Source organism: Phaenicophaeus curvirostris, chromosome 1 (assembly GCF_032191515.1).
Source record: "Phaenicophaeus curvirostris isolate KB17595 chromosome 1, BPBGC_Pcur_1.0, whole genome shotgun sequence".
NCBI classification, from domain to species: domain Eukaryota; kingdom Metazoa; phylum Chordata; class Aves; order Cuculiformes; family Cuculidae; genus Phaenicophaeus; species Phaenicophaeus curvirostris.
In genome coordinates, this window is record NC_091392.1 from 116396625 (window position 1) to 116419531 (window position 22907).

Genomic DNA, 22907 nt, shown 5'->3' on the forward strand with positions numbered 1-22907 from the left:
ATATAAGGTGGTACTGTGTACAAAGATACCAGTGTTAAGCTTTTACTTCTGCTCATGTGTTTTTGGGATCCTGCCTTGTTAATAAGTCTGCCTCATAAATTTTGAGTACATAGAAAACTGTAATCAGTGTCTCCAGTAAACAGAGTACTTTTTGACACTGAAACATGATTAACTATATCTTAAATAGCCCTTTCGTCCTCTCTTGCATTAATCTCAAGCAGATTTGTATTGCATTTATTTTACGCTGAAGGCTTTCAGCCCAAAATATAGATCACTGCCACCAGGAATCTACACTTTTTTTTGAGGAAAACAAAAAGCAGAATGTTAGTTCTCGATTAGTTTGGTACATTAAAAAAAGCAGGGGGGAACCCACACATAGCATCCTTCTCTCACAACATCCTTGGGATGAGAATGTCAGTATACAGAGAGGGCAGGTACATGCAGAATGACTGATACAGACGATGGCATGGCAGACTCCAGCTCTTAGCCTTGCATCTGCCCTTAGTCTATGGGAGGTCTTACTTGCACAGTCAAACACAAGTCACTTCTGCTTATTGCACCCTTCAGTCCAACAGCTGACATTCCTGATGAGCAGATCCCCGCACCACTGGAAAAGGCCTTTATGACTCAATCTCCAGCAGCCGTCGCACCAGGCAGAATGGAAGCAAGTTCTGTATCTTTGGCTTAAGTCTCACTTAACATAGTAACTGAGCTATTGCTGCTTGGAGCAAGCTGTAGCAGGGCCTGACACGTGGATCTTTGTGTGTCTGTGTATGCCCCATGCTTCAGAAGAACTTCAACTGTTTTTGTATGCCCTCCTCGTGCAGCTAAATGAAGAGCTGTCAAACCTTCGCTGTCAGAAACTTTAACACTTTCTGAACTAACAAGTTCTTCTACTACTTCAGAGTGCCCATTTTCTGCAGCAAGATGTAATGCCGTCCTATTTAAAGGTCCTCTGGCTAGAACACTTGCCCCTTCATCAATAAGCAACTTGGTTGTTGCTAGATGGCCGCTGCGAGATGACAAGTGCAGAGCAGTGTACCCTTCTGCTGTTGCTGCCTCAATGTCTGCACCATGTTTAAGGAGCAGCCTCGATGTGCTCGTGTGGCCGGTTTCAGCAGCTATGTGGAGAGCAGTCTGCAAGAGCGCATTCTGTATGTTGACATCCGACTCCAGATCGATGAGAAGGCGAGCGACGCGGTAGTGTCCTCGTTGAGCAGCCAAGTGTAGTGAGGTTCTTCCATCCACGGTCTGCACATTCACATTCGCACCCCGCTGTTTGCCCAGAAGCTTTACAATAGGGAGATGACCTTGCCAAGCAGCATAATGCAGTGGCACCCAGTCATCCTTTCCTTTGATGTTCACATTAACGCCTCTTCTCAGCAGGATCCGCACAATATTCTCTTGGCCATACTGACAGGCTATGTGGATGGGAGCTCTGCCTTCAAAATCTACCTCGTTTAAGGATGCATTCTTATCAAGCAGCATTTTGGTGCTGAAATCATCCCCATTTTGGGCAGCAAAGTGAAGAGCAGTCCACTGATCCTCATCTTTAGCATTAACATTGATTTTCCTTGCCATAATCAGCTCCACAATGCTTTTAAATTTCTTCTCAATGGCTATGTGAAGTGGGGTGGATCCTTTCTTGTTGGTGAGGTTAGGGTTAGCATTGTACAGGAGGAGCCATTTGACACATTCTTCTTGACCAGCTTCAACAGCCAAGTGCAAAAGACTGGAGTTCCCATCTAAAACAATATCAACATCCTGAGGCTGGAGGATCTTCATCAGCTTGCTAGTATCTCCAGATAAAATGGCCTCTGTTAATTTCCTCTTCTGTATGTCTGTAGTACCGATATCTAGATGGAAAAAGACACCATCACAATTCTGACACCTGTCAAACTTTACTTGTCCACAGCTAACCTATCTGGTATCCTCAGCAATGACTTGACTGTGAGGAAATTCACATGCATCCTCATGCTCCTCCCCGCCCTGCAGTAGTTTCCATACAATTTCGAGTCAGATTTGGAACCCCACTTGCATCTATTCCCTTTCCTGTGAAATGAAGAGCCAAGGATGCTATGTCTACCCTCCCTGCACTAGTCATTGTTCGCCTAACTGGAAAACAGATGCCTATTTTTGCAACACTGGACTGAAAATGGAGGGGACACAGCAGGGGAGGTCTTTAGTACAGTGTTCACGGGGGCTACTCAGAAAGTGGCTTGAGTAATTTACAAAAAAATAGATAAAAATGGTGCTCAGACTTGGGCTTAATACAACTGAAAAAGCCACAGACTCAGCTGACGTGACTGGCCATTGGCATTAGTCCTGCTTTGAGCAAGATACTGGACTAGGTGACCTCCCTTGCAACCAACCTTTACATGATTGATTCTGTAATTGCTTTGATGGGAATTCAGGCCATTTCTTTTCAAAAGTAAAAGTGATTTACTATTCCTCACTAGATCACGTTTGGGAACCACCACTTTTAATTTTTTTTAAATAATTAGCTCTAGTAAACAAATCTGTAGTACTGACGGCAAGAGAAAGCAAAGCTAACAGTGATTTCCAGAAGGCTTTTCTTTACATGATCACTCTCCAACACACCAAGTCCCATACTCCAGTCCAAACAACTACATAAAACCACAATCCAATAACAAAAAAACCCACCAAACAAAAAAGAAAAATCAAATAATTACCTGAACTCTCCCTCTCAAAGGAAAGGGAAAGAGAGCCTCTGGATGAAAAAGCTGAATCTACAGATGAAACTCCTGAAAGCCGCTTGTCACTGGCAGCTAGTTTGGACTCTGAAGAGCTGCGACTGAGATCCTCAGGGCCTTCCATAGTCTGTGAGATCCCTGAATCCAGCTGGGACAACAACTCTGAGAGACTGTAATCCTTAACTGATGGTAGCGCAGGCTCCTGTTTTGGTGGGGATAATGTAGACATTCCCTTCAAGAGAAGCAAACAAGCATTTTAGAATGGCCAGTAAAAAAAGCCCTGAGAATGAGGCCCTACAGGAAGAAGAGTTTGTCAGTTAGCAGGCAACCTATAAGCACTGTTCTTATGAAATGAAACCTGTGAATAAGGTCTCTGAAAATTTTCAGTCTCGTGCATTTTCAGATGCAGGAGAGCGGATTTTGACAGTATTTAAACAGCCACTAAAACTACACGGCTCTTCTGTCTACAGTGCTTTTTAAGATCAGTAACACCAACATAGTTCCAGCCTTTATTTCCTAACTGTCCTGCTTTCCCTCAACAGTCTAAGGCCCATGCTAGGTTTTTCTGAGTACATCCATACATCTGCTGCTACTTTTGCATTCCAGTCCCTTGAAGACCCACATCTACCAGGCAAGAAGGTGCTTAAAAGCAGCAAAAAGGTTGCTTGGGAAGTTAAAGGTCACAGAGGAACTTGTTCCTCTCAAAACCTGGTGCACTTGAATATGAGATGGAAAAGGAAAATACCTCAGACTGCTGCTCTGGGGAACTCTTGGTGTCCAAGTCCCGAGTTATCATTTCTTTTGTTTCATCTTCTGGTTTTTCACAAAGGGCTTCTGTTTCTGAAGTGATTTCTTTGAAGAAAGCAAGAGAAGGCATTTTGGTTTTTTAGTAGGAGACTCTTCTAAGGTGTCCTGCTCTATCATAAGAGCTTAACAGCTTTGAGATACCGTGGGAGAAAGACTGCAATCTTGACTATTCCATGTAGCACCTCATCAGTAGGTACAAGCATGTGGCCAAGCAAAGAGTGCATAGGGCTGACATTCAGACCAGACTCATGTTATGTGGTGGCTACACTGCAGGATTATGAGATGGGAACCAGTCTGCTGCTGGCAGATTCAGACATATGTTTTTAAAAAGATGGGATCTCTCTTCTCTCACTAGATACCACTTGCTAGATCCTTCTGCACATTTAAATTCATAACAGGTGCTTTGGTTGAATTCAAGCCTTTGACCAGAATTGCCTTTTATTGGCAGAAAATTGACAGTAAAAACTCCAGTTTCTCAGCATACAACTCTAAATATCAAGAGCCACGGCCTTCAGTGCTTTGGTATGGTGAAAACCACACTAACTCCAGTTTGGCATATGCCCCGATACACACAACCAGAAACAAATGTAAGTTCTGGCTAAAGGGATCAACCTGTTCAGTACAGGTCTTATTCCTTACATGTTTACATAACACTGTCATGGTCAGGCTTGTCCCCAGATAATCACTTCCGCCACAAGTGAATAAGTGGCCTCCATCATTGCCTTTACCTTACAATGTGCTCTATTTATTCTGTCACAGAGGTTCACAGCATTTACTCCAGGGATTAACAGAGCCCTGAGCAATAACGTGACTCATAAAAGAATAAATGGGCAGCCAAGTTACAAGGAAATCTTACCTTGAAATGTTGGCCGTTCACCAGGATCATCTTGCCAACATTTTTGCATCAGTTTGATCAAGTTATTACATGAATGAGGTCTGGATTTGGAAACAGCAGGTAGCTCTGGGCGGTGGCCTTTAACTACTTTTACCATAATATGTAAAATGTTGTTTTCTTCTGTAAAAAAAAAAAAAAACCACGCAAATTAAAATATCCCAGCAAAATGAACAATTTTGATTTTGTCTAAGATTATTAACAATGTATTAGGCTGAAAAGCTGTTCTCATGCATATTTTTTCTAGATTTAGAGTGCTTTCTTTTATGAACATAGAGAAAGAAATTGGTCTTATTGTCCCATAGCACATTTGTCAATGCTGTAACACCTACTTCCCATGTATCAGTTAAAAACAACTGTCAGAGCAACTGTGCTCTCTTTCTCCACCCTTAAAAGTCACAGAACCAAAGGAAAAAAGCTCAAACATTTCTTTGCTACCTCTCTTTGGACTTCCGTATCTGTAAGAAAACTGAACCACAGCTTTTATTTAGACCAGGTACCTGAACTCTTCATAAAGGTGAAGGAAGAGCACAATCAAGTGGCTCTTGACTCTGAATTCAACCATTGGGCTAAATGGGCTGTCTCACTTGAAGAGGTATTAATAGTAGACTGGAACCTGTTCACACATGTTCGCTATACACAGGCTAGTCATACACACAGGAAAAGTCATAGAGAATAAATAGCTGTCTGTTGATTAGTATATTTACTGTGGGGTGGAACAAGGCTTATTCTCACAGTTGTTTTGTTTGTTTTTTGTTGTTTTTTTTTTTTCTAAGAACAAATCTTTACCCACAATCTACAAATAAACTACAGAACGTCTCTACAGGGAAGCTGTTTCTGAAAACAGCACAGTTGCCTGCCAGCTGGTGTTGCTCTGCACTGGTCCTCATTGGCTGCAAACACATCAGAAGTCTGCACAAGCCACACACTAATCTGGATCTGTACAGCACACTCCAGCAGGAGCAAAAAGGCACAGACTAGCCCCTGCCCCGTAGCAACATGGGTTCTGCTTTTATGATGTAGGGCGAAAGAGGACTTACATTTGTGATCAGAAATATAGCTTAAAAGTGTCTACAACTCAAGATTAAAGGAATTTGGAGGATATGCACGTAACCTGTGGCTGGTGGGGCAGGATGCATGCATATCAATGGGAGAAAGGAAAAAAATTCCAACACAACCCACTATATATATATCAAACTTACCTGCAAAAGGCTTCTTCTGTGTAAGAACTCCCCAAACCACAATGGCAAAGCTACAAATAAATGCAAAAAAAGTTACTTCTGGAAAAGCTTTAAAAAACAAAGAAAACCAACAACAAAAAAGCCAAAACCTCACAGAAGTATAATTTATTTTCCTAAGTTCCCTTTCCTTGTCCTTCACTTCTACATCAATTCAGCTGATGAATACACACACCAAGAGGCAGCCAAGAACCATGATTTGAAATTCTAGTTTTTTGCAGGGAGGAACCTGAGGCACCAAACAAAGAGACTTGCTGGAGGCTGCCGAGTTCCTGGTAACATTTACAAACTACTCCACACCAACACTGACAAAATCAGAGAGCAGTGAAGCTTTACTGTGGATTTTATTTAATACTTCTACCCTGCAAGATGACTTTTAAAAAAAAATACACTCCATTTAGAATATGACATATCTTTTAATCTACAGCCATGATTTCCCTTTCCTAATAACTTTGCCGTAAAAGAAAAATGAAAGGCCTAGTGATTAAACCACCTGAAGAAAACTGAGAATTTTGTCTGAGTCAAAAAGTAGGTCAGGATGTACCTTTTGATGGGGAAATTAAAGGTGGGCAGACTGCCTCCCATGCAAGCTGCTAATAAATAAGCACTACTTGGAATGATAACTCACAAGATACGGGATCATCTGAAGTTTGCTAAAAAGCCTCTATCCTATAAAGACTTAGAAAACAGCAAAACAAATTTGAGCCTTTGCAAGATGAGGCTCAAAGTAGATTTAGGGGTTTCATGCAAAATTAGCTTTTGTAACCAGAAAAAGAGGGCTCATTTTACAGTAAGTGTTCTCTTAATTAACTGACCTGTATACATCATGCTTGGTGTCAAAACATCTGTTTTTCTCTTTGATCCGCTCTGGAGGAAGGTAAGCAATTGTTCCACACAAGCCGTCCATGCTGATGTCATGTGAATGGGACAAGCCGTTGCACTTTGCAAGTCCAAAGTCAGAAATCTGAAAAAAAGTGGAGGAGGAAGAGGGGAATAGAAGTGCATGCTGCCATTAGATTTCAGAGGCACTAACATGAAAATTTCTGTAAAGAACAGTAGATGTAACAGGATGATCCAAAAAAATAGCAAGCTGCCATTGAGAAATACTAAGCTAAGAAAACATCTCTCTCTGGAAGCATTACATTACAGTATGCTTTTCTTTATGTCTAAGTAAAAAATAAAAAAAAAAAGCAAGTGTTTTTTTGCAGGCAGCAGCATGTTAGCCCATTACATAGCAAACACAACAAACAGTCAAGACAATTTATTGTAATTTAAAACTGCCAAATTTAGCTAGTGCAAACTACTCTAGTATAATTATTGGTCCTGCCACCCCTTTCCCTGTGTAACCTCACGTTGCATGCTATGTTTAAGTGTTCTGAGAACCTGTTTTCAGACCATGAGCTCTCCGATGACTACGAGGCAAGTGCTCTTTCAGATATCACTGTTACACTGATCATGCCAACAAGGACTAAGCCAAACACCAGAGGCACCAAGTGTTAAAAAACCCAAACCCAAAACAAAACACACACACACACCAAAATCCCACACAGGGAATTCTTTTTGGCAACTAGTAGATATGGCAAGTCGGTGCAGTGACGCAGTGAACACAGCTGAAATGAACAAGACAAGTGACAGCAAGTTTATAAAAAGGAAAACACACCTCCACTTTAATTTGAAGTGTCAAACAAATATGCATTCATTTGCTCTCAAAGGCATACCAATCATCGAGTGAACAGATAGGCAAGGAATTTCCTTTGTCTTACTTATTTCCCACTGGTCAAAAAATGTCTATTATGCTACATGGAAATTTCAAGCAAAGTTAAGCCTTTTTGGACCACTCAGCTGACTGATTTTTGTCTATATATTAAATAAGATTTCCTCCTCACAACAGACTTATATATTCTTTTTATCTAATAAATACTCAGTTTTTTCAATGACTCATTACCCTAGCACCCTTTTGATCTTCACAGCTTCTCCTTTGAGTAAGTTATTCCTCAAAACAACAAGCATAACTAAAAAAAAAGTTTGTTTTTTTTTCAAACAGGCTCCAACTTTACACTTTCAGAAGCTTCTGTCTAAAGATACCATAAAGCTAGTCATAACATGAAACCATTACTGGAAAGGGAGAAAACTGCTGCCAGCTTCAGTCTCCTGAAAAACAGGCAGTCTACACAGCCATCAGTCTTCAAATGTTAAGAATCTCCTTTTGCCATAAAACAAACAAAGCAAACCACAGAGCTTCAGGAAGAACTTCTTCCAGACACAAAGATCTCTAGAGAAGCCTTCTTAGGAGCTGTAAAAGTCCTGTACCCTAGCACACAGGTATATCCAACCTGTTGTCCTTCTGCATCTTATATCTGTAGAGTAATGTGAGAATCACATGAGAAGATAAAAAGAAGGGGGAGGATAAGGGCAAAAATCAAAGCCATCTGGAGGAAGACTTTCTCATGCTTGTAGGGCTACATTCTCAGAGGCAGATTGCTGGCCTCCTGAGCAAGACAAGCACTGGAGTCCAGCAGAGCAATTAGTAGTCAAGAAGCCCAGGTTTCCAAGCCAGCTTACCCTGGGAAGAGCTGAATTGTCCACCCCAGGAAGTGCTGCATGAGTTTGGGGCACTTAATGCTCCACAGGAGAACAAAAGCACAACCCAAACATCACACAAGCCAGGGGTGTCAGGTTAATAAATGAACAGACTGTTGCAAGTCTGAACAGATCCAACTTGGCGAAGCACTGCTATCCTTTGATTAATGTGAAGCAGAGGCTTGTATACACCTCAAGAAATCCGTATAGCATGCAGGCATAATTAAAGTAATACACTTTCCTCTTTGTCTAAACAATACCAGGTTTCCTACTGTGTAAGTTAAGAAATACAGTTGAATACAGGCACCACAGTGACTCTCCTGCATAAAGAGCCACCAGCTATGATATGTGAATCTAAGGCTAAGGGCTAAGACAGGAGTCTAAGCACACTAGATAGAAAAGGTATCTAGATAGAAAAGGTCTCAGTCTACAAACCAAGAGACAGCTAAGGAACATCTTATACCCCCCTCCCAGGTGAGGAAGAACCTTACCTTGTGAATTTGCCACTACATACTGTGAAGGACTAGGTTTTATACCTATTATTAGGAAATCCATCTGTAGAGCAGAGTTTAAATCGTAACACATTCTGCAGAAAGCACTGGAAATTGAAGAATTATTATCTTCCAGGCTGTGACAGAATCATAAGATTCTGCAGACAGCATTTGTGGCTTTTAGTAGTTCCTTTAGGGCAAATTTTCCACACTGCATAGGGTATTTAGTCCTGCGGTTTCTTTAAACATCAGTGGGAACTGTGCAGTGGGTGGAAGATACAGTCATTTAACTTACCTATTTTGCCTTTAAATTGCTTGCCAGGTACCTAGGTCTGCAATACAAAGAACCTTTGCTAGTGAAAGTGGAGAACCTTTCTCCACTCCTTCCTCCAAGGTAGTGAAAGTGGAGAACCTCTCCCCACTTTTTCTTCCACATCCCCACTAGCCCTTGCAGCCCACCCCAGCATCTGCCCTGCCCCACAATCTGACAGAACCCATAATCTCACTCCTCACATCAGTTATTTCAAGTGGGTCCTACTATGCTTCAAAAGCATATGTAATATCAGCAGAGTTAAGAGGAGACATGGAGGCGACAGACTGTTTCATGCAAAACACGTGGCAAAGAGGTAGGAAGAAGAGAAAAAACATTGGTCAAAGCCCACGCAGACAGTGGGATTGTTCGTGTTCAGACAGCTCACTTAGTCTCTGCTTTTTAAAGGTCTGCATGAGAACAAACATGAGAAGAAAGTGGGGAGGGGAGCTGCACATGCTTTCCTGCCCACTTCCCAGCAACACTTACTTTACTGAGAGATTCCAAGATCTGGAGAATTTTTTTTCCTTCTTTTCTTTTTCTTTTTTTTTTTTTTTCAGTTTTGCTTGTTTTAAATCGACCAAACTGTGCAAACAGGCCCTTCTCTGCTTCTGTCATCTGTCAATGTTTCCATTCTAGTTTGTAAAAACCACTCACTTGCAAAGTTTTAGATGATTTGAGTTTGCCAAAAACTGTTTTAAAAAAAACCAAACTAGTAGATACACTCATATAACTACAACGGTTACTAAAGTCAGCTATTCCCAAACACCACAGGGATCTAGCTCCCAGGAACAATATTAGTGCTTGGAAAGTGCTTTCATTGATGATTCCTGAGGCCACCCTGAAGTATGCACTTAGCTTCTGATTCTGCATGTTATTTTTCTGCAAGTAAGACTCAAGAACCCACTGCAATGGGCTCAGGGACAGAGCTCACCAGAGGGTTTTCTTCATCAAATAAGTAACAATGCTATGAGATTAATTTTTAATCACTACTGGCACATCCTGTATTTGTCTCTGCTCAAAATCTCTGTGCACTTGGATATTGAGAATGCCACCACATTTTTCTACAGGGTTTTTGGTGTTGAGTGGTCTTATCTGTTTTTCTGAGAGCAGCAAAGAAAGCCTGTTGTTTCAATTTTGTTCTTTCTGAAATGCTAGAAATTTTTAAGACACTTACATGGCTCACAGATTTGGATTACTGAAAATTAGGATTAAGCATTAATTTCAAGCATGGAAACAACCAGCACCTATGCTTCAAACATATTTCTTTACTTCAAGGTTCATGAACACACTTTGGTTTGCTACTAAAAGAAGTATTTCTGAAACAAACTGTATTTCCATCCTTTTCCAACCTGCCCTAAAAACTTAGCTCCTCAAAACCTGTTTCAGGCATGACGCTTCTAACACCCTCTTCGGAAGCAGCAAAACCAAAGCAGCAGTCAAACATTCACTTTAATCCATCACAAATCTGCATTTCTGTAACAGGGATGGTCTTGTTCCCTCCCCAGTGCCACCACAATTAGATCAATTAGAGAACTGATCAAGGTGAAAATGAGCTTTGTTTGTTGGTATTAAAAACCCATGTAGCAACTGCCCAGCAGGAGTGACTATAGTTAACTATATCAGCTAATCTAATAAAAAGATACAACAACTCTTTACCAGCTTGGCCTCTGGGTATAACTTTGACTTACAGTTAACAACCTACATTAAGCTTTCTGACAAACAAATTTGCCTCTCAGTAGGCTTCTAACTCCACACTCAGAAATTCTGCAGCCTCTTCTTCAGCTGAAGCAACTAAAAGTGAAGACTACAGCAGCCACCTATATCCAGCACAACACAGCAGCAAACTTCACTTTTTCACACTGGTTTAAACTGAAACACTGAGGAGGAGGGGATAAAAGCAACTTCAAGTAGTTTAAAGCAGTGCACAGCTCAGACCAGCTCATCCCGCTTCAAGATCTTCAAAAACAAGATCTGTGAGATAAAAAAATAACTGGTGGGATTTGCCTCTGTGTGTGTCTGTATCCACACATACATATAGGTACATGTGTGTATATATACACATATATATGACATGATGAGCCAAAACCAGGCTGGATAGTAAGAGAAGTGAAAAACTTACAAATATGGCTTTTGCCCAAAAGTTTTAAGTTGCAGGTTGACTTGATTTTAAATACCTTAACAAAAAGTAACACTCTTAACCATGAGATATTGAAGACAGGAAACCTGGGACATGGCAAAAGATGGAACGTGGGCATGATAGCTGTCAACAAGCTAGAGTATGAGAATACTGCATGAGGAAGGGGGGTGCGTTCTCCTAATGAGGGACCTCAAGAGAGATCAGATCAGAGCAGGGAACCAGCAAACTAACAGCCAGCAAGGGTAGCTCTGGAATGTGGCATTGCTTCCCCAGCACCAGCTCCTTGCAAGCACTTGCCAAGTCACAGGGAGCTCAGGGTAGACATCCAGAATGCTTCCAGAGTGCAGGAGAGCTGAAGAAGCAGCTCATAATGTGGTCCAGTCAAGCGAAAAACAGATATCAGTAAGTACTGGAAGGCTGCATATATGGAACACCGGAGAAAGGAGCAAAAAGAATCTTGTTGGTACGAATAGAATTAATAGGTTGACATTAAGGAAAAAAAAAATGCAGGCTGCTCCTTGCTAGCAAAGCTTGCCTGGGTATGGAATAACCCTCCCAAGGAAACCACACTGTTTAAGGCAACCAAGATGGAGCAGGACACAGCAGGGAATGGAGCTCCCTGTTGAGGGTCCTGTCAGTACGAAGCTCCACCACCACCAGCAAGGGAAGAGGCATGCATGGGTGCATACATCCATCCTTCAAAATACAGAAAAGCCTTACATTGCATTGTACATATTATACAAATATATTTAAAATCACCTAGGAATCTCCCAGCATTACATTGAAAAGGTTAATATCTGTCTATCTATATCCCTGCTCAGGGCTCAGGCTAATCCCTTCTTCAATCCTCCCAAGAACAAAATTCAGCACATGCTTATGTAACATGCAGGAGATGTCTTTATGATATGGAGGCACCCATTTGATGATAAGTTCTGTACAACACTACTGCATTAGTCATCATCCTCACTTGGGGTTTTTACAGTAAGCATTGTGCTTGTAAAAGAAGGGTGTTTCCATTTAACTAGCAATACGGCACAGAAGCATTTCTAATGTGCTCCACTGGAAGACTGTCTGTTTCCTGGCTCAAGGGCAAACAGTTTATAAAAGTTGTCCCTACCTCCCAATTCTTCTTTTGCAGCCTGCAACTTCTTTTCACTCACCTTAGGATTCTGTTTGGGACAGGTCACCTACTAAATTAATGCTAACATTTAAAAAGTAAAAACACTTCAATCATAAGCTCCATTAGCCCTCCAGCAAGAAAATGCATATTAAATCAAGCTGCAGGGTCTGAAATTTAATTAAAAGTTTCACATCACACAAAAAGAAGGTTTGGGGCCACAGTTTTAAAGTAGAGGCGCCTTACAGAATAGGTACATCTCTTATTTTGCATATAGGTTTCTATGTCTGCTTTGCTGCTTGGCGAGGTTTCCAAGATGCCTGCAGGTGTAAAAGACCGCTGGCTGGAAAAAGGTTTTGATTAAACCATTCTTTTCTGGACTTAATGGAAAGGATCCAAAGACCTTCATGTGCTTCATACACACAGCAAGGAGCAACAGTTTACAGATGTCAGCAACAACCTTACCAGAAACACTGGGTTTTTTTGTACATTCTGCACTTTGCCCCCTTGTATTGCATCACCACCCAGACACAGGCTACACAGCAGGCAGAATGTCAGGCAGCATTTCAACCTCCTGAAGCAGTGAGAAAAATACAGCCTTCATATCTTGGCTCATGGATGAGTCAAGAGTTAGGAATTTAAGAAGTTATGCAAGCATAAACTTTAGGTAAATAAATAATTAGCAAAGGCCTCTCGCCACCAATGCGTGAGAATATACTTGCAACAGTTCAGATCCTGGTGTTCTGGTCATAACAGCATGAACCACACGTAGGTGTTTCCTATATCACAAAGAAAATCCTTCTAAGAAATAAAACACTAAGAGGTCTAATAAAAAAGCTGAGACTGTCACAGGTGTGATTTCATGAGAGGCACACACCTCTTACGACTCCAACCCTCTCATGACATCAGGAGAGATGTTTTCATATAACAAAAGCTTTAATTTTAGTGTGTTACAGAAAGGTCAAAGACATTTCACCAGTTTGAGTGGGACAGGAAAACAGGGAGCAGAGAGATGATGGCACTGATAAAAAAACTATGACTACTTGTACTGAGTTTTATCAGCAAGCCAGCATGATTAATTCTGCAGTTCTAAGGTTAAGAGTTTGACCACTGATTTGGGAAAAAAAAAAAAAATCAGGAAAAATATGTATTTCTATCTCCTTCCTCTCCAAAAGGAAGGATGAGAAAGCAAGCACAAGCTCCTTAGTCCAGCTGTCAAAACAGACCCTCCAAGAGAGAAGGTCAACAAGTTTGCTAGCTTACTCTGGAAATGGATAACAAAGAGAATTTCACACTGATACAGCCACAAATATTCCCTTAGGTGACCTCTGGTATGTATACAGAGCCAGGACAGAGATAATTTTTCACTGCATATGTTCCAACCAAGTAAAAGAAGAAAATTAGTTGCCTCTGGGAAGGTTTCTCTGGACTCCTGCTGTAAATGAGATTTGAGTATTTAGTGGAGCATACAAAGCCAGGAGGACCTAGACTGAACAAAGTCACCACTGGGAGCTCTAGAAGCAGCATAGCTGATTGAGAGGTTTGCACTGCTTTTTTCTTCCTGTTCTAGTCTGCCACATGACATGACCCTACGGTAAGAAAATTTATAGCAAGACCCATTGGGTCTCAAAATGAGAGTTCACTACACTAGCATCCTCCTATAAAACTTAATGAGAGTTCTCACAAACTCCCTAACTCTACCTCTATTTATGTACCAAAATGGTGCATAAATCAGGTAGACAACTTTGGGGACCGGAAGCGTTGAGTTAGTAGGTATTTTTCTAATTCAAAAGGAGTGCTGCTGATTTCTCTCAGGCCTTTGAGTTAAGCAGGAGCCACGCAGGAATATCAAAAGGTGGGTCCCTGGCAGAGAGTGCCCAATGCATACCTTGACATGGTAGTGGGCATCAAGCAGGATGTTTGCAGGCTTGAGGTCCAGGTGGAGTAGTGGAGGGGACATGCAGTGCAAGAAGTTCATCCCCACAGCTGTCTCATGGATGATGCGGAAGCGCAATTCCCAGGGCAGAGGTTCAGAAGCCAGGAGCTTTTCCAGGGATCCTGTTTCCATGTATTCCATAACCAAGCCAACTGGCTCTTTACAGATGCCATAAACAGGAAGGATGTAGCGAAACTTTGCCATTTCCATCTTCCTGGCTTCTTCCAATAATTCCATGCGCTCCCTAGGTAGAAGAGGACAGATGGTGAAGGATGAACTAGTTGTTTCTTCCCTCTGCAAAGATGTATAAAATATATAATTTCCTATGAAACCGAACAAGATATTTTGTGATCATTGCCTGGCTGAACCATGCTACATCTTACCAGCCTGTATTCCAGGCACATTTCCACATCTGATAACTTTGTTTTATTTTGTTAATGGTAGGCAGCTCTGAGTTACTGAACCACAGGCAAGTTGTACACTTCAACAGCACAGATACCCCTAGCATATAGCCCGACTTCCCACTTTGATGTTTGCGCTGTGCTGCTCAGAACGAGGACGATACATGTAGTACCCACATTCACCACCACTGTAACTCCTTGGGCTAAAGTCATTAACTTTTTGTGAGTCATAAGACTGCGTTAATCAGGAGTGAGCACAGACAGCACTGCTCCAGCTGCGCTGCCAGCACAAGCTGCCAGCAAGCAGACCCAGGCCTTGGGAGAGGAATCCCATCCCCGGGCCATGGAGGGGAGCAAGCTGCAGCTGAGGGGACACAGCAAGAGCCTGCTTGTTCTCAAAACTCTGATTTGGCAACTCCAATACTATGCTCACTTGGCTCTGGGTGATCCTGAAAACTCCCAGCACTCCATCTTCAGTGATGTAACAGGCCCAGCACCGGCACACGTAATGAGCACCCCTGGGTTGTTGACAGGTCACTTTAGTCTGACCCCGCAGAGTGCTCAGCATTACTCAGTCCAAGCTGCAGCCTCCCAGGTAAAGACCCTTAATTGCTATGCCCTCCTTCTGCACCTCACGCCATGGCCTTTGGGCTGCCACAGCTCATGAGGTCCTACCAGGCATTGAGTTGGAAAGCTGAAACAAGGGTCCTCTCCCCAGGTCAACTGCACCCACAAAGAGGAGCCACCAAAAAAAGAACAAACCAAACCTTCAGTCTGTCAAAAACTATATTATTAGTGATGATGGGATGTACCAAGAGTGGCTCTGGGCCACAGGTAATGATGCATCACTGTTGCTGCCACCCACCAGTTCACAAAAGAGGACGTGGGGAGGTCAGATAGGTAATATTTCCTGAACAGGCCCTCTCTTATTACACGACAGCTCCTGTAATGTCCCCAAGATGTGTACAGTATGTAACAGAGAACAATACCTGAAGAAATAGGACAAAATTTTAACACAGAACCCTAGTAAACAGAGTCCTACTTTAAAAGAAAATAACTCATTGTTTTGACACTTCCCCCACACCATGTAGACATTTTGAGATGACCAGCTCTCCTGGAAGACCTCAGGGTTTAAATATGAAGTTCAGCAAGCACATTCACAGCAGCCACAACAACTAATCAGAAGAAAGATGCTCATGCACTCTGCAAGGCAGAAAGCTCTGTCGCCTGCCCCCTCTGCCTGTCCCCGAGAGCTGGAAAACATCCTGGGATCAATCCTGACCCAGTCACAGTTTGTGCCATGTGCCACTAACAAGTGATGCCAGTTACTGCTGTGGGAGCCTCTGCCATGGCAGGGCTATCACCTCAATCAGACTGTTGGGTTTTTTTAAATCCCAACTAGAAGCACTCTTTGATTCTAAAAAGCAAATGCCAAGTCCAATCCTAGCACAGTGAAGTCCCCCCTTCAAGTGTGCGTCTGCCCAACCCCAATGCCTGGATGACCAAGGGGTCAACACGCACCACCCATCATGAAACTCTGCCTGCAAGGGACCCTCAGCACTCCCATGCAGGACCGATTTCAGGAGCTGTCATTTAGCCCTTAGACTCCACATTAGGACACTCTTGCGACCTCATCTCCATCGTCTTCCTCTGCTTTGCCTGCTGTGGGAAGTGCAGATTTGATGTTTGCCCAGACAAGGCTGGGAACAGGGTATTCTGCTTGTTCCTCATCAGCTGCAGCAGCCTGCAATAACCCCATACAGTTAACATTTCACATTAGGTGCAAGTCTAGCCTAGCAAAAAGAAGTAGACCTATCTAAGAGGCAAGATCAGGCTGAAAATGTTTAAGAGGGATGTACACACTGGGAGGGAAAAAAAAAAAAAGAATGGGAAATCTTTTCTCTCTGTTAACCATGTTGGCTCCTGCTGCTCCCTACAGCAACTTTCTTGTGAAATAATTGCCTTTGTAGACAAGTACCCAGTTTGCTCTTTGGCACACTGGAAGGGAGCGCCTATGAATAATGCAACCAACTCCTTGCCCCTAAGCCACATGCATAGCCAGCATAATTCACCAGGCTTCGGCGGGCTGAGCAGTGGAGTCAGGGATGTAAAATACCTGTCTGAGCCCTCCAAGGCAAGGCAAGAACCCAACAACACCTGAAGCCTAACAAGAACCACTAGACTCCTGGGGACGGGGTTCCTGGGTTAACAATAGCTGCAGAAAGCATCACCAGAATCACAGGCATCAGCTGCTCAAAATGGGGCATTTTCCCCAATGAAGAGAGAATTCCCAGTTTCAACAAAATTTTAAAAGCTCCCTTTCTGCTTGGACCAGATCTAGTTAGCTGACTGAATTAACTGACTAATTAACAGACAAGTGCCCTTCATCTAATTTGCCTGTTTAAATAAAACTCCCATATGACAATTGCCACCTTTAGCATATTCCCATGCCCAGAGCTTCAAAACTGAATCCACTGGTGGTATAGCCAGGCAGATAAGTCAGTTTTCAGATATAGGACTCTGTCACCTTCAGAAAAGAAATGAAGACAAAAGAAATAGAGAGACAAAGTACAACTCATTAGCCAAATGCTGGAGTGTAGTTGCATTAAGTACTAACACAAACAGCTCATTAAACCAAGATCTCCATCAGTCAAAGATGAAAGGTCTTTCCCTTTCCTTTGCCCTTAGCCAAGGTGCTACTGGCACTCAGCAGTCTCAGGTGTACTCAACGCGCCCATCACCTCAACACCCAAGTGCCAATGCTGCAAGAAAGGATGCTGTAGGTATCCTTCAAGTTCACATTTAACAGATCAAAGGAAATGGGGTGGGAGTGGTATGCTGCTCATTTCTCCTAGCACCTAGAAATCATTCTGCGCTACCACCAAGAAACACTGCCCTCCAAAATGGAGGAAAAGAAAAGCTTGTTTTGAGGTTCCTCAGTCAAGAGGCATGGGACTAGTCTCTGTTATAATGGAGCTTGTTAAATAACACCTTTACAATTACAGAGTCAGAATTATCTTCTCTAAGCACTTTGGCTCCATTCTGCTCCCCCTCCAGCACTGTATCCTAACATTATAAGAATAAAAATCTTAAAAAAAAAAAAAAAATTAAAAAAAAAAGAAAAAGCTTGCACACAGGACATGAGGTTGTGTAAATAATAGGGTGCATACATTTTACCCAGTAACAGTATTAGAGGACAGGGACACACACATCAAGAGATTCAGACCTGGGTTTAGTGCCAAACAGCATCTCTGTAGAGAGAAAGTCCATGACAGATCAACCATTTTCAGCAGTTCCAAAGGAACTGGAAATATTACAAGAATGTGGGAACTCTGACAATCCCAAAACAGCTATCTGCTTCCACTCCAAGTCAGACCCTGCAAAGACAGGTCTGCGTTCTTTGGATTCTCCTGGAGACACATGGGACTTACTCCTGCCTCGCTCCCCAGGGACCAACACCCAACCTTTGTACCACAAACCCTGCCACAAGAACAGCAAGAATTATGACTATATATGCATTTGCATGTATCCAATCTCTATGCCCTAAAGATAATGCTGTGTCATAAAAGTACAACTTTAAAAGCACAAAACAGTCCTTGCTGTTTTTATATTTCTCCCCCCCACTACCACCACATTTCCTTTAAGGAGTCTGAGACAGAGCAGTTGAGGTTGCTCCAGAGAAACTCAGATAGCCCTGAAAACTAGTAATGGGGCCATGTGCATGAACCACCTCCAGATGCAGACCAGCTTCTCCAAGCCCAGGGGAGATCCTGCTCTGCAGAGCCATGCTTCTGAGCAGTAAGGAATGCAAGTTATCACTTCACAAACTGCTAGTGGTGCATATGGGACCCACAAAAATACACCACTGATTTTTTTTCAGGAAATCCTGTATACATCACAGGAGATGTTTAAGAGCATACAGTGACCTGTGCTTTTTAATAACATTCACTCGCAGAGAAGAATATGAATAATATGAAAAAACACTGCATGGCCAAGGCAGAATATGTTAGAGGGTGGGGAGAAGAAGGAAGAAAATCCTTTATTTCAGGTTAACACAGGTCTTAGCCCTGCTGACAGACCTCTGCTGCATTGCCCTGATACAAGAGGAGCACAAATTATCCAGGCAGCTAGGCTCAGCTCTGCTCTTCAGAGAGCACAAGGTGAGCATGAAGTTCTACTTACTCATCCAGAAACCACCAGAACAAACATTCATTCACCTTTGTCACCTAAATAATACAGCATTTGCTAAAAGCAAGGCATTTCTAAAACTTCCTACATTTCTATGTTCTATTCCATTCCTAAATCCAGGTTTTGCATAGAGAGGCACACGAGGGCTTTGCTCATTATCAGTTTTTCCAGTCAAAAAGGCAGACCTTTCCACCTCCACATCCTGTAGCCATAACCACTGGCTACAGCCTCCAGTGAAAGGTCCTCTCCGGGAACCGTTAACATCCTCCATCCACAGGAATCCACAAAGGCTTTCAGGTTGCACTCTCTGAGCTCACCATCCTTTTTCTTCAGGCCATGCTTCCATCCTGACTGACAAGGGTAAGGAGAAGAGACTTTATGCTCTCCACTGTGAGTCCTGGGGGAGATTCCCCTCCACGTTTCTGGGTCACATGCTCTTTCCTTCAGGCTTCCACTGAACCTCCCCATCTTGAGAGCATCTTGAGTCACACATGGGAAATGTGATCTCAGGAGACAGAAAGTAGGAGCAAATAAGGAGATAGGAATGGAATTTGGCTCAATTGCCTGAGAGGGCTTGGACTTTTAGGTAAAAACACTTCTGGCTGCACATTCAGTTTTTTTTCTGCTTGAGGCCACTTGGCTCTACATGGTGATAATTGCCAAGGGAATTACTTCAAATCTCTTACTGTCTGCAGAAACACAGTAAGAGAGAATATAGAGTATTACTGCCACTGTGACAAGGTTGTACAAACAGGGTTTTAATGTGTTACGAAGCAAACAAATGAAAAATACTCTGTGTTTTTTAGTTAATATTTCTTATACCACAGGTAATTCTTCTAACTCTACTCCTTCTCAGGGTTCCAAGACATGGCTAGTCAAGTTAATCTCCTGGATTAACAATTTAATTGCACGGGCTTGTTTCAACCTGTGAACTAAAGAGGTAGTGTTTTATTTTTTTTTCTGTGCCCCCCACCCTGACATTTGAACAGCACAACTTTTCTAAGAAAAGTTTCAGGTGAAAAGTCTCTTTGGGTGTGGGGTGGGCAGTGTTACCATCTACTGAAAGGGGTTTAGTAGAGCAGCGTAGAACCAAAGAAGAAGAACATACAAATTCAGCTTAGCTTTAATTTGGCTGAAACAGCCTTTTCAAATGCCAGGGACCCTTCAGCTTCTAATTAATGATTCTCTTAAGCACCTGAAGCACAAATTCTGCAGTAAAATTAACAAATTAGTGTTTCAAGGACTGATTAAAATTAAAAGGAGCTGTAGGAGTCCCGTGCCCTCAAAGATCCCAAATTCTCAAAGCATTTTGGTTTACGGCACTGCACGTTTGTGTGGTCTCTTCAGTATCTACACACTTCATAGCCACTGAGGGACAGTCAGTTCTCTACTGTTCATTAAAGATATTAATACAGGGATTTGACAGCAGCTGTCAAAATTAATTGTCTTTATTACAGTAGCTAAAAACATCCTTTGTCTCTGACTGAAAATTAACTTCTGCGTAAATTTCTTAATGCATTCTGCAAATGAAAAGTATAACAAGTTTTCCATCTTATTTTTAAGAGATGTTTTAATTTTAATGGCAAAATTAGCCAGCTACAATCCAGTTTTGATAGGGCCTCAATAAGCATCAAGTCTGAAATCGGCTTTGAAATTTTAATGGTAGGAGGGTTTGCAGGTTAACCCAATAAAACATTTGGCAATTTTGAGGTCTTTTCCATTTTACTCACAGACAGCACAGTTACCTCATGCATACATTAAACCATCCCTCTCCCCTTTTAAATGAGGAATATTTTTATTATATTTGCTATGCTATATAAGCCATGCCTACAGCAAAGTCAGCAATTCAGATAATGGGCAAGATGCCTCACTACCCAAGTCATCTTGAAGAAGATGGACTCACAAATGTTTTAAATCTTGGCCCAACTTACCTCCCTCCTCCTGCAGGAACTGCAACAAGGGAAACCTTTGTGACTGAACCAACCCACATCTCAAAAAATGTACTGGAGAATCAGCTCGTGAGTTGGCAGAGATCCCGGAGACCAAGGTGGAGCTGGAAAAGCTCCACAAACACAACTTGGCCGTATTTACCTCCCTCCGCACAGACGCTGACCTGCTGGGAAATCACTATTGTCCCTCTAAATAGAGAAATGCTTCTCAGGATGTATCTGACAGCCCTCTGCTCCCATGAGAGCTGCTTTTGATAGGCCCCCATCACACACAGATCATGTGAGTATAGTGTAGTTGATTACCCTCCACCATGGGCCACAGATATTTACAGAGGGCAAATGATCTGGAAGGGGTTCCTCACCATGTGGTATCTTTACCCACAACAAAATACAGCCCCACACCGGACTACCCAGTGAGGACTCATCTTGGGCAAGGAGAAGAGAGAAGCTCTGACCCTGAACCGAAGCCAGAGAACATATTTTCCAGCAAATCCCCTTTCAGCACCCAGTCCCAAAAGACAGCACGTCTGCATCTGCAATGCCTGCACCCCGATGCCTTGCACGCCAAACCTACTGCTCACCCCACCAGCATCTACCACACAGGAGTCACAACAAATGCACCCGCAAACACAGGCTAAAGGGCTGGCTTTTCTCAGGGTGTGGGAACTGACAGGAGTGACACTGCAGGCCTGAGAAAAACCCTGGATCCCATTCGGCATTTCCAGTCCTCCTACATTTCCCGTTCGCGACAGCCTTCAATGACCTTTGGAGCTACAGCAGGCGTAACGCTTTAGCACAAGCCAATGCATGCTCGACCAGGGCAGGGCAAAAATGCTTTCCGAATGGCTCCGAGGGAATAGGCAAGACCTACAGTGCAGCCGAGCGGCGGCTCTTTCCCAGCAGCTAAGTCATGTGGCTTGTTCTTTGAGAGAGGCCAGCCCTATTATGTACGATATAACTAAAGGTTTTGTTCTGGGCTTCCTGTAAGTGTGACAAAGGCCACGTTTGCCACGGGAATATTTAACTGTGCAGCTCTCTTTGCTGCATTTAGTCAGACCTTCGTCCTTGTTGCTGCTGTCAGTAAACGAAGCAGCGAGATGGGCGGCAGTTGCGGCGCTGCTGGCGTGGGGCTGGCTTGGGGTGGTTTCCTCTTTTTCATGCACGTTCCCAAGATCCGTAACTCTGGGCTGTATCACTCTGTTTCTCAAAGACATCCCTAAGGACCTGGGAGCAGGGCAGTGGAAGGGGAGCCCTCAGTCTTAGAATCACGGAATGGTTTGGGTTGGGAGGGGCCTTAAAGATCATGCAGTTCCAGCCGCTGTGCCACAGGCGGAGACACCACCAGCCCAGGCTTCCCAAGGCTCCATCCAACCTGCCCTTGGACACCTCCAGGGATGGGGCAGCCACAGCTTCCCTGGGAAACTTGTGCCGGTGCCTCACAGCCCTCATGGTGAAGAAATTCTTCCTAATGCCTAGTCTAAATCTGCCCCTCTCCAGTTTACACCCACCGCTCCATGTCCTATCACTACCAGCCCCTGTAAGCAGCCCCTCCCCAGCTTTCCTGCAGCCCCTTCAGGTCCTGGAAGGTCTTCCCACGACCCGCAGAGTCCCTCTGCTGCGGGAAGAGCCGCTCCCCAACCCTCCCTCCCATCTCCCTTACTTCTCGTCCACATGGAGGCTGGGCGAACACTTGATGGCGAGCCACGTCTTCCAGTGGAGGTGTCGCACCTTGTACACCTGCCCGAACCCCCCGGAGCCGATCTTCTCCCAGCTGCTAAACTCGCTCTCCTCGAAAGTCTTCAGCAGCCCCATGGCCCAGGGGGACCCGCAGTCCCGACCCGCGCTCATGATGCCGCCGCCGCCGCCGCCCGGCTGCGGAGCCGCCCGCGCAGGTGAGTCAGGTGCGCGCCGGGGGGCGGGGCCGCCCTCACTTCCTGGGCCGGGAACGCCCCCCGCGCACCCCCGGGGCTCAGGGCGGGAACGGGGGGTGTCCCCGCCCCACACCTGGCGGCCTCCCCGGGGCAGGGGCACGGCGGGGGCCGGGCAGACCCTGATCCCCCCGGCACCTCTAGGGGCTTCTGCCAGCCACGGCGTGGCCAGCGGGGCCGGGGAGGTGTTCGTGCCACTGGTGGGACCTCACCTCG

At 43.7% G+C, this 22907-nt stretch overlaps 1 protein-coding gene across 1 annotated transcript; it reads right to left on the reverse strand.

The window, feature by feature from the left end:
• Window positions 1-285: 285 nt before the first annotated feature.
• Window positions 286-22625, reverse strand: RIPK4 (receptor interacting serine/threonine kinase 4). Its single transcript, XM_069872237.1, has 8 exons — window positions 22424-22625; window positions 14178-14469; window positions 6467-6615; window positions 5616-5665; window positions 4378-4536; window positions 3460-3566; window positions 2694-2946; window positions 286-1856 (listed from the first exon to the last, which is right to left on the reverse strand). Exons 1-8 carry the CDS (start codon window positions 22609-22611, stop codon window positions 685-687), a joined length of 2370 nt encoding a protein of 789 aa, XP_069728338.1. The 5' UTR covers window positions 22612-22625; the 3' UTR covers window positions 286-684.
• Between the last annotated feature and the right edge of the window lie 282 nt (window positions 22626-22907).